The 12,272-nt window shown below is 38.7% G+C and overlaps 1 protein-coding gene across 1 annotated transcript in view; it reads left to right on the top strand.

Annotated features, from left to right (window-relative positions):
• LOC138765191 (AMP deaminase 2-like) overlaps nt 1-12,072 on the top strand; it is a 132,363-nt gene extending 120,291 nt beyond the window's left edge. The window contains exons 16-18 of the mRNA XM_069942114.1: nt 267-440; nt 3,256-3,366; nt 7,783-12,072. Coding sequence (XP_069798215.1) covers nt 267-440; nt 3,256-3,366; nt 7,783-7,983 — 486 coding nt within the window. The 3' untranslated portion in view covers nt 7,984-12,072. The remainder of the gene's footprint in view (nt 1-266; nt 441-3,255; nt 3,367-7,782) is intronic.
• The last annotated feature ends 200 nt before the right edge of the window (nt 12,073-12,272 follow it).

Raw genomic sequence — 12,272 nt, 5'->3', positions numbered from 1 at the left:
GGCAGCATAATTTTCCATGATACTAAAACTTTGTGGAAGGTCATGGATTTGAAGAAATGAAGTAGTCCTTGGGATATGCATTCCTTCCTTCCCTGAGAGGTTTTTTTTGTGTATACCACATGCTTAGGGTAGGAATGTTTAGTTTTCTAGATCAGTCAATCTTCATCAAGAAATATGCTTGTTGAGAAAATGTCAAGTTGTCCGTTTCCTTAATGCGATTTCAGTGATGCACAGAATTCTGGAATTTCGATGTGTCCTTTTTGCAGGCTCCAGTGTTGCAGTATCTGTACTACTTGGATCAAATTGGAATTGCAATGTCTCCTCTGAGCAACAACAGCCTTTTTCTCAGTTATCATAGAAATCCACTGCCTGAGTATCTTTCCCGTGGTCTAATGGTGTCTCTCTCCACTGATGATCCTCTACAGTTTCACTTTACCAAGGTTAGTGAAATCGATATAAAAATCAAAGTATCTTAACTACAGTTTAGCTGTAACAAACTCTGTAAGGAATTTGGACGTTCTCCCCACGTCTATGTCTGTTTCCTCTGACCAATCAAAACGACCCGGGAGTCCAGGACAAACACGTGGGCCTGTTAGGGCTTGTTACCGTACTGTATGTCCAAATTTAAAAGGTATTGTGCACAAACTACTAGCCTCAATTTAACCAGGCCATAGATGTCAGCATTTATAAAATGTCAAAATGAAGATTTGTAGAGCCTCAGAGTCATGTTCTTTAGCCCACTGAGTCTGTATCAGTGGTAAAAGAACGATTTATACTAGAGGAACTCAACAGGCCTCACAACACCCATAGGAGGTAAAGATGCATATGACTGGCGTTTTAAACCTGAGCACTTCTTCAGGGTTCCTCCAGCATTTCTGTTTTCACTACAATCATAATGTCTGCAGATTTTCATGTTTCACCTATTGACACATTCCCATCAACTCCCCCCAGATTCTACCCTTATCTCTACGCCAGGCGCAAGTTACAGTGGCCAGTTAACCTACGAACTGGCACATACTTGGATAGGGGAGGAAAATGGAGTACCTGGAGGAAACCCATGCAGGGAGAACATGCAAATTGTTCAGGCACCACTGGAGGGCAAAATTGAGGCAGTTCGGCAGCAGCCCCACTTGCTGCTGTATTATGAGATGGACTAAATGCTTGAGATTGTTCAGAATCAGTTTTAAGCATCTAATCCTTTTCAAAGCCATAGATCTGGGAAAATAGCCCATTGTATTCATTACAAATTGATGAGATTTGTCTGACATGATATTCATATCAACTTTGAATTAGAATCTCCAAGCTTCTAGCAACTATAATCATTCTTTTCTTCATCCGCTGAGTGATCTTAATATTTAGATTGAGTGCTTTTGGGCTCGGATTTACCCAGAAGATTATTGTCACACTCATTTGGTTCCGTCCAGCTTCTGCTGCAGGAATCAAATCAAAATTACTTTTTTCTTCCCACTATGTTAAAAATTACTTTCTCCTAATGATAAAATTAGAGGAGCTTAGTCACTTCGCCCAGAAGAACTTTGGGGAAAAGATTTTTGAATGGTTACTACCTCTTAATTACGTGCTCGACTTCATGATTCAGTTTAAAGTGGTACATTGGGACCATATGGCGAAAGGTAAATTGGCTTGTATTGTTCCGAATGTTAGTCCGATACGTGATAGATGTAAATCACAAGTAACCACTCAGAAGGGTATTGGACAGATATTTGCAAGACTTTGTCAATTATACAGGGCATTAGATTGCAACCTAATCCATTGACTGCTATTTTTGGAATTATAGTTCCAGAGGTGGGTCAAGTTCCCACTTTTGCACATCGGGTTGCAGCCCTTACTACACTGCTGGCCATGAATTAAATGGGAAGATCCTAATTCACCATTTGATGCAATGCTTCTCTCAAGTTATGTCATGTTTAACTTTAGAAAAAAATGAGAAGTTGCACTTTTGATACCACTGTTAAGTTTGAAGAGACTTGGAGTTCTTTTATAAACTATTTTCACATGAGTTAATTAGTGTTTTGACTTTACCTTCAGAGTGTATTGGATTTCTGTTTTTTATATTGGCAAGGACCAGATGAATAGTTTGTATTGATCTGTTGTAGTGAACTCTAAGTTTAGGCAGCCCAGCCTTTTTTTTTGTTAATTTTGGTAGGTTAGATGTTTTAATTTTTCTTTCTTTTTTTGAATATTCAAATTGAAGAGAAAGGGATAAATATTGTTCAATCTGAAATATGTTGTAATTATGTATCGCAATATATTGATGTTTCTGCTTTTACTATTCGATTCTGTATTCTATTCTCCTCGTGTATTGTTTACTTCAATATGTTTAATAAAAAGATTGACAAAGAAAGAAAAGTTAGTTTAATATATATTTGCACATTGCATTATGTGACCCAAGTGTAGAAGTATATCTAAATATCATGTCCCGTAATATAGCCATGTCTAGATATCCTGAAAAAAATAGTCATTTTTAGAAATATAGGAGGGCTAACATATTTTGCGATGCAAAGAAATGTAACAAATATGAAGAGCATCTTTAAATCTATGAAAACTGAGCATTCCTAGATCTCAGTGTGAAAGTGCTGTGAACTGTTTCAGAACACCTCCAACCTTCTACCGTAAAGGTTTATGGGATACGACTGGGTCTGAAGAATGTTTAAATTAGCTGGGAGAATTTTTCACAATCTAAAATAATCAGTTTACAAGTTAGCTCGTCTTTCATGCCATTCAGCTCATTTTTGTTTTACTTTGCATTGTTCTCTGCCGCACGTCACTCCTGTGCGTGGTTCAGAGTGATCCTTCAAATGAGTTGTTGTTCATTTGAACTAGAATTCCGTGGACAGCAGAAATCTGAAATAAGAACAGATAATACCAGAAACGGTCAGCAGGACCAAGTAGCGAGGCAAGGGAAAAAAAATGGTATTTCAACTTGGTGAACTGAGTTCTGTTGAAAGGTCTTTCTTAAGGAATCAAGGGTTAGGGAGAGAATCCCGGGGAGTGGGGCTGAGTGGGAGGATGGCTAAGCTCATGATTAGAATGGCGGAGCAGGCCCGATGGCCTAATGGGCCTACCTCTGCTCCTCTATCTTGGGATCTTGTGTGAAAAGAATATCCTCTTTCTTTGCACATCAATGCATTTGAACTGTCAGGTATTTTCTGTATTTGTAGTTTGTATTTTGTTGGTCTATTTTTAGATTTGTATTGATCTGCACGACTTTTTTCAACGAATCTGGGTTTTTTTCAGGAACCACTGATGGAAGAGTATAGCATAGCTGCCCAAGTGTGGAAGTTGAGTTCCTGTGATATGTGCGAGCTGGCACGGAACAGTGTGCTAATGAGTGGTTTCTCTCACAAGGTAACTGGCGATTTAATATGCTGATTCACATGTAATAAGGTTTGCAGAGATGCAACAGGTTTGTTGAATCAGGCATCAGCTGTTCCTCCGAGTCAGAAGGGTTGAAATTTACATGCAGCAGCGTACCTGGACTAGAAATTTCATGGGGAGTTGTGTGCCATTGTAGACATCATATTTCTAATGAAATATTAAACTGATGCCTTGCTTTCTGTTTGGGTAGGCAAGACCCAATGATCCTACCTTAAATATTCACAGGCAAGCTTCCACAGAGGCCTGGCCATTATTATCTGGTAACCTAAGTGGATAAATTATATAGTTGCTATTACACTGACCTATGTAGGACATATTGCACAAACTTATTGCTACAATTCTCCTAAAGGTGATGGAAAGTTTTGGCTGTGATGTTGGGTGTAAAATTGGATTTGAAAATCCTGCAGTCATGAAGGAGACGATACTTTCTTGATCGTTGGAAGTGGCGAATATGGTTCTGGCCTATGGAGGACACAAGCTGACCTTGCTAAATTGCTCACCAGGAAGAAGCGGGAAGAATTTAGTCTACCTTTTGTAATTTTATGTATAAAGTGTGTTTATTTGTCACTAGAGTGACAAATAAACAGTACAGTGACAAGAATTTTTTTTCTTAACCAGCAATCCAAAAGTTATTCAGCTGTGTAAAGAGCACAATTTACAGAAGATAATGACAATTAAAAGAAAGGTCAGTTAAACTGAGCAAGGACTGCATGATCGGATTTGATAAGGGACCTTGAAGTGGGGAGCCATTAGGTAATAGTGACCACAATATTGGTGAGTCTTAATTTGCAATTTGAAAGGGAGAAGGAAAGAAAGTCGGAACTATCAGTATTACAGTTGAATAAAGGGGATTATGCAGCCATGAGGGAGGAGCTCGCCAAAATACAATGGAAGGATACCCTGGCTGGAAGAACAGTGGAACAACAAAAATGGCAGGGAGTTCTGGGCATTTTTCAGAAGATGCAGGACCAGTTCATTCCAAAGAGAAAGAAAGGTTTTAAGGTGAGCAAAGGGCAACCGTGGCTGACAAAGGAAGTCAAGAACAGTAGCAAGACCAAGGAGAGGAAGTAGAATATAGCAAAGAGGAGTGGGAAGCTAAAGGATTGGGAAACCTTCAAAGAGCAACAGAAAGTATAATAAGAAAGGGAGGTACGAGGGTAAACTAGCCAACAATATAAAAGGGGATAGTAAAAGCTTCTTTAGATATGCAAAGAAGAAAAAAAATTAGTTAGGACCAAAATTGGTCCCTTAGAAGTTGGCAAAATTATGATGGGAAGCAAGGAAATGGCTGACGAGTTTAACAGAAACTGGATCTGTCTTTACCAGGTAAAGGTGCGATAGGGGGTAGAGGTCCTGCTGTATCGAAGAAATTGATAGAAATTCCAACAGTAATGGAGGAATTGATGGAATCCAGATTTGGAAGCATGTGGCTTGAGCAAATTGAACAGACTGAAGGCTGATAAGTCCCCAGGGCCTGATGGACTGCAACCCAGGGGGCTTGGAGAGGTGGCTCTTGAAATTGTGGACACAGTGGTCAACATTTTCAGTGTCCAATAGATTCAGAAGAGGTGCTTGTGGATTGGACGGTGGCTACTGTTGTGCTGCTTTTCAAGAAGGGAGGGAGGGAAAGGGCAATTACAGACTGGTTAGCCTGACATCAGTAGTGGGGAAGATATTAGTATCTATTATAAAAGAAGAAATAACAGAACACAGACAGAAATAATAGTCTCATTACAAGTCAGCGTGGATCTCTGAAGGGAAGATCATGCCTGACTAATCTTCTCAAACTTCAAGGATATGACAAGGAGGGTGGACATGAGTGAGCCAATGGATGTGGTAGACTTGGACTTTCAGAAGGCTTTTGATAAGGTCTGAAAATAGATTAGTAGGCAAAATCAAAGAGCATGGTATTGGGGGTAGGATGCTGACTTGGATATTGGTTGACAGACAGGAAACAAAGAGTTGGGATTAACTGGTCACTTTCAGGATGGTAGGAATTGACAAGTGGGGTTCGGCAGGGCTTGATGCTGGGTCCTCAGTTGTTTATCATGTAGTGATTTAGATAAGGGGATTATAAATAACATTAGCAAATTTGCAGATGACATGAAACTGGGTAGCAGTGTGAAGTGTGGGGAGGATGTTAGGAAAATGCAGGTGGACTTGGACAGGTTAGGTGAGTGGGCGGATCCATGGAAGATGCAGTTTAGTGTGGATAAATGTGAGGTTATCCACTTTGGTGGCAGGAACAGGAAGGCAGATTATTATTTAAATGGAGTCAAGTTAGGGTGTGGTGAAGTGCAACGTGATCTAGGTGTGCTTGCATGCAGCTAGCGTGCAGGCCAACAAGCTGTGAAAAAGGCCAATGGCTTGTTGGCCTTCATAAAAAGGGGCATAGAGATAGGAGTGAAGATGTTCTTCTGCAGTTATACAGGGCCCTGGTGAGACCACACCTGGGGTGTTGTGTCCAGTTCTGGTCTCCTAATTTGAGGAAGGACATTCTCACTATTGAGGGAGTGCAGCGTAGATTCGCAAGGTTAGTTCCCGGGACGGCGGGATTGACGTTTGCTGTAAGGTTGAATAAACTGGGGTTGTATACGTTGGAATTTAGGAGCTATGATTGAGGTATGTAAGATTATTAAGGGATTAGACACAATAGAAACTGATTACGTGTTCCCGATGTTGGGGGAGACTAGGACTAGAGGCTATAGTTTAAGAATAGAAGAAGGCCCTTTAGGATAGAGATGAAGAAAAAAAATACCCAGAAAGTTGTTGGTCTGTGGAATTCTTTGCTGCAAAGGGTGGTAGAGGTGGGTCCTCTGGATGTTCAAGAGGGAGTTGGATAAGGTTCTTGTGGACAGGGGAATTGAGGGTTATGGGGAGTAGGCAAGGATAGTGTACTGATTGTGGAAGATCAGCCATGATTTAAACGAATGGTGGTGCTGGCTCGATGGGCCAAATGGCCTAATCCAGCACTTATTGTCTGTGGTCTTTAATATTGTGAGGTTCATTCAAGAGCCTCTTGACCCTTCTCTCTGGTGGTGGAGGAAGAAGAGAGTGTGGCTGGGGTGTAATGGGTTGGCTCCCTTTCTTGGGTTACATGAGATGCAAAAGTACATGGATGAGAGTGAAGTTTTTGTTATGCAACATGTTTTAATGGATCTGTTTGCTCCTGGTTATCCAAGCTTAGTTTTACTCTGTCTGAAATATAGACATGGCTTTAATGTAAGGTTCATTTTAACATTATCATTTGGACCTTGATGGTTAGAAAATTCTACTGGTTTATTTTGTGGGAAAATATGTTACTCTTTTGTCACATTGGGGACTTTTCAATTTACTGCTCTATTTTAAGTAGTAGTTACTTTCTGAATTTCATAATTATCTGAGGGAATAGTTCAGTAATGCACAAAATACTGTGATAACTTCCTGAGTGGAAACAAATCAATTTTCAAAGACCTGATTGTTTTCAATGTACATTTCCTTTTCATGACATAATGGTTGTATTTCATAATATTTGTGGGCCATTTTGGCCAGCAAGCTGTCAGAAGATTATAAAGTTGGAAAGTGTACAGAAAAGATTTACAAAGTTGCTGCCAGGATTGAGTTGAGTCATCATGAGAGACTGGAAGTTTAGGCTAGTTTTTCTTAGACCAGAGGAAGTTGAGAGGGGATGTTACTAAAGTTTTATGGAATCATGAGGGGCACAGATAAGATGAACTATGACAGTCTGTTTGCTAGAGTAGGAAAATCTAATTCAAGAGGAGATAACTAGAAAGTGAGGGGAATGGGTTTTAGAATGGATGTGAGGGGACAGTCTTCACTCAAAGATGGTGGGCATATGGAATGAGCTGCCAGACTCAATGGCTTGTTGGCCTTCATGAAAAGGGGCATAGAGATAGGAGTAAAGATGTTCTTCTGCAGTTATACATGGCCCTGGTGAGACAGGCAGGAACCTTTCTTTTAAAAAAAATCATGGATGGGAAGGGTTTGGAGGGGTTTGTACCTAAAGTGGGAGAGTAGAAATTGGGCCTGTTTCCGAGCTGCAGGATTCGATGATTCTACGAGTTTTACTTTAGGGTCAACTATTAAAAGTGTGAGATCTAATTTCTTTAGATTTTAAATGTTGATGGGATTTTAAAAAATCCTTCTTTTAATCCTCGACTTTTCTCATCCTATATACTTTTCTGCATGTAATTTAACAAAATTTATCTTCTGTATGTCACCATTCCCATCAGCAGTCTTTGTGCTCTTGTCTCAGTCTCTAATTAAAGTGGATATTATAACTGATTATGTTTGCCTCTCACTTCCAAATTTAATCAAAAATGCTGGTTCTAAAATTGAGCCTGTTAAATTATAATTTTTTTTTTTGCTTTTTAAAAAATTTTCTAGATCAAGGGTTACTGGCTGGGACCGAACTATCAAAAGGAGAGTGTAGAGGGCAATGATATCCGTCGTACCAACGTTCCAGATATCCGTGTTGGCTACCGCTATGAAACGTTGTGTGAAGAGCTAAACTTGATCACACAAGCATTGATCACAGCAGAACGGTGGGAGAATGAAGCCATAAACATGACACCGGTGTCTGAATAATGATGAGCTGCTATTCCAATCAGAGAATGATGGCCTTCTCACGGAAGGGTAGTTGTAGCCTTTGAGCTAAAACATCTATAGAGCGCTAGAGTACCTGACCATGTTTACCCTCACTGTATCATTATTATTACTTGGAACTTCTAAATGAGAAACTATTTGGAAAGTTGACTATCTGACGACTTACAATAGGGGCCCCTTGCAGTGTGCTTGTTCTTATAGTAATGTGAATGATTTAAATATTGTTGATTATTCTTTTGGCTGAACATTGGAGCTTCCTAAGCTGGGTGGATACAATATACACCACATTGCTTTGCTCAGGACTGTGACCATGACGATTATTTTGGCTTGTCCCTGAATCTACTACCTCCCTGCATCCCAAGAGATGGTTTGGTTGTGCAAGAGCAGTTCACCCAACTTTATGACCATAAACCAATGTCTGGATAGTATTAGAAATGAAGCTGCTTCAATATGCATGAACGTGATACGACTTTGGATGTTTAGAAAAATAAGTTTTTTGTCGGGGGGGGGGGTGGTTTGACGATGTTTTTGACTGTTAAATAGGGCTCATCTTGTGAGTGTTGCAAGCAATCGTTTTGTTATAATTTACGCTCAGTCTACTCATGATTTCTGCCTTGTATTATTTGTCCATTGGAGCAAAGTGGTGAATTCATACCTCACTCTTGTACTTAGGAGCACATTTCTTCGGATGACTGTTCAGTTCAATACTGAAGAATTGCTGCATTGTTCCAACTAGTTTCTGTTCCAAAGGACATAAAAGGAAAATGGTGTAGTTCTGTCCCAAGCTTGTACAGTATTCATCCCTGAAAGCAAAACTTGTTTTTTTTAATCCATTGCTGTTTATTGCTACATTACTCGTTTTATTTGTCTTGCAGATAAACCCTGATTTAAATTTCCAAAATAATCCACTGCTCCAGGACTTTCTGAGGACTTGAAACATTCTTGTTTTATTTTTGATCGCATCTCATTTTTAGTTGGTACCAAACATTTAAGAAGGAAAGCCTAGGTATAATTAGTTAACCAATTAATATTCCTCATGGTTTCCTGTCTCGTCCAAGGCAAAACTAATGTGGAACTGGTCAAGCTCTGACCTTGTACATCCATGACCATGATGAGCTTTTAGCAACTCCAATCTTATGAACACCACACAGTTGCCCTAAATGTATTACATTCAATATTAGTCACAGATAAGTGATTTTGCAGTATGTGTATCAATAAATGATGCAGCTTTCTTTTTAAAAAGAAGTCCAGTTTTGAGTTTTTAAATTCATCTGTGTATTAGTTATAATTATTTGGAGGCAATCATAAAATTGCCTAGTTATATTGTTGAAGCTGCATTTTATCAGCCTGCGTTTTATTTTGGCATTTGAGACTCGAATCCAATTTCCTAATCAGTTTGGTTTTAGAAAATATCAGTGTATGTGCACAAGTCACTTGAGAGCAATGCTTCTTGTACAATAGATGATTAACTAAAGCCTTTTGTGCTGGGGTTAGTAGCAGTGAAACAGTCTCCAATAAAACACTGCCAATGCATCACAGTAGCATTCTGTTAGTCCTTCACCCTATCCCCATCCCTCCCCACTGAAACGGGTAACAGGACCCGAGGATGCATATCATTTTGTGCAAAGGTTTCTATTCCCAGATACCAGGTGTGGGAGAAATTAGTATGTAGCCATGTTGAGCGATGATTTTGCTTGAAATACTCGTGGAGATGAAGTTCGGGCATGGATTCCATGTTCAGGTTTTTCCATCTACCCTGTTGTTAAGATGATGGCTTTGAGTTAAGAGATCAGGTATTTTTCTGGATTATCCATTTTCTAGGAAATGAATTAGAGATGGTGAAATTATTCACTGTTTTCAATTCTTTACGATTTGTTTTGGTTGCATGTGTATTATTGCAAATTGTATCTTGCTTTGCTAATCAATTAAAGACAAAAGTCTATAAAAACAGTTCTGATGAATGGGTGGATTTAATTATCAAACTTTTATTCTGAATGTCGGAACATTCGTTTTGCTTATGTAACTTGTGAATTTTCTACTAGTTATGTATAAAACACTGTAATGGATAGCAGTGAAAATGATGATCGAAGGAAAGAAAAGAAATTGGCTGTGTGGGTTTCCATGCTGCTGTACTAAGATTAAGCACGTAAAGAAAGTTTTCCCATTTCGGCAAGTATTTCATGAGCTTTTCGTGTTTAATCTTTGTGTTTCTCCATTTGAACAGAGGGAACAGGATTTTATAAACTAATTGAACTCCACTTGTGAATTAAATGCTTCTGCAGCTTTAAGTAAATGACTGCTAGATGACTGTATTCAGCAATTTTGTGTCATTGCATCTATAATCTGTCCTATTGCTTTAGGTTAGATTTATATAAGTTACTTATGAACTTTGAGTGTTACTCAAGGAAATGACTGCTGGATGAGTAAGCATTGTAGATCAGCATTCAGTTTACAATTGCTGAGGCAGTCAGTTGTCTGACAGTGATTTTATAGTAGTGGCTTATGTTTAACTGATCTATTTGTTCAGTAATATATGGAAATGGATCAGATTTTCATGAGGTGATTGATCTGTACAGTATGTTTGGAGTCAGCAAAATGCAACTTGTACCTCATTGCATGGGTAAGGATCATCTGGTGACATGTTCTGATTCTATTCACTTGGGCCAAACAAAGCAGGTAGTTTAAACAAGAAAGATTGCGGATACAGGAAAATGGGAGGAATGCGCAAAATGCTCGATAGTGAACATCTTGGGCCAAAACCTTGACCATTTTCTTCCATGGATGCTGCCTGTCCTGTTGAGTTCCTCCAGCTCCTGTTGGGAAGGAAAAATGGGCACAAACTATGTGAAAGGACTGAACATTTTTTAATGCATTTGACTTTGTTCAAAAATAAATGTTTCACTTTGCATATTGTCCAAGCTAATTTCTTTCTTGCAACCCAATTGTACTGGGTACCATATTTCAGGTATCAATTAATTAATGTTGATGGTATCTCACTGGATAATTAGTGAATCTTGAAGCCCAACCTCCTTGGATTTTATCTCCATTATACCTCATTTTATCCTGAACATAAATATTGGAAATGCTTTCTTATAACCTACCTGGCTGTGCATCATGTTTTAAGATTTAAAGGCAGAGATGATAATTTTAATCACACTGTAATGGTATAAGAACCAAGCTGTACTTATTTTATCATGTAGGCTGTGAATTCCTGTCACTGTAGGTCACTGCCATTGTAATAGATAAGCCTGCAGGTTAATTGACAATATGTAATCGTATCTATTAAGATTTATTATCAGTTAGTATATAGCATGTGCTACTTGTAATTGCTAGTTACATATTGCATTTTCTAATTAACATTCCTGTTGTGAGAAAAAGAATCTGGGCCACAAGTACTCTTTTAAAAAAAAATTACAATAATCTGGAAGAATTTAAAATAGTGAGTTGATCCATTAGAGAGGTCACTGTCCAGCTTATTGTTTAAAACAGGATGGTCAGGTTAGTGTTTCTACATTATAAGCAGATAATGCATGTTGGTTAACCTTTGAAATGGTTATTATTTTGAGTATAATCCTTATCATGTCTACTTCTCTGCCAGATTTGTTGCTTTGTAGCTTCCGTATGACAACACAGTAACACAGTACAGTAATTTGCTTTTAATAATGCCCCTGGCTTGTTGTGGACAGCCAGGAAGATGTCAATATAATGGCGAGTTCCTCTCCATGCAGAATCATGCTGAAAAATTAAAACTCTTATTTTCAGCTGACACCAAGTTGAAGAGTTCCCAGTGCCTCAGAATCTCGTGCATTTCTGTTAAACCTTGCAAAATGTAGCTCGACTCAACTATTTTGAGCAGGAATCCCATTTCAAAACTATTGGCAGAGGACACATGTGACATCACATACAACCCTGAGATTCTTTTTCCTGCAGGCGAGGCAGAATCGCCACTTTTTGGTAGTGCAAGAAAATCTGTACTCAGTGTACACATGTAAACAAATGAAGAACTGTAAACAAACTTTCCAATACAGAGAGGGGAAAAATCAATAAAGTGCAAAAGCAAGAGTTTTTAAATGAGTTCCGGATTGAATTTGTTGCTAAGGAGTGTGATGGTTCCTGAACCTTGTAGTGTGAGTCCTGGCACCTATACCTCGTTCCTGTTTAATATTTCTGGTTTGTGATTAATGATCAATTTTAAACTCCATGTTTAAATTCAGAAGAAAACAATCTGTTTAGTAAGCTTTTTATTGTTACATTTGCTGAATGGGTCTCAG

The sequence above is a fragment of the Narcine bancroftii genome, chromosome 5 (assembly GCF_036971445.1).
Source record: "Narcine bancroftii isolate sNarBan1 chromosome 5, sNarBan1.hap1, whole genome shotgun sequence".
Lineage (NCBI taxonomy): Eukaryota > Metazoa > Chordata > Chondrichthyes > Torpediniformes > Narcinidae > Narcine > Narcine bancroftii.
The sequence above is the reverse complement of the archived record's forward strand: the minus strand, read 5'-3'. Positions and strand labels throughout refer to the sequence as shown.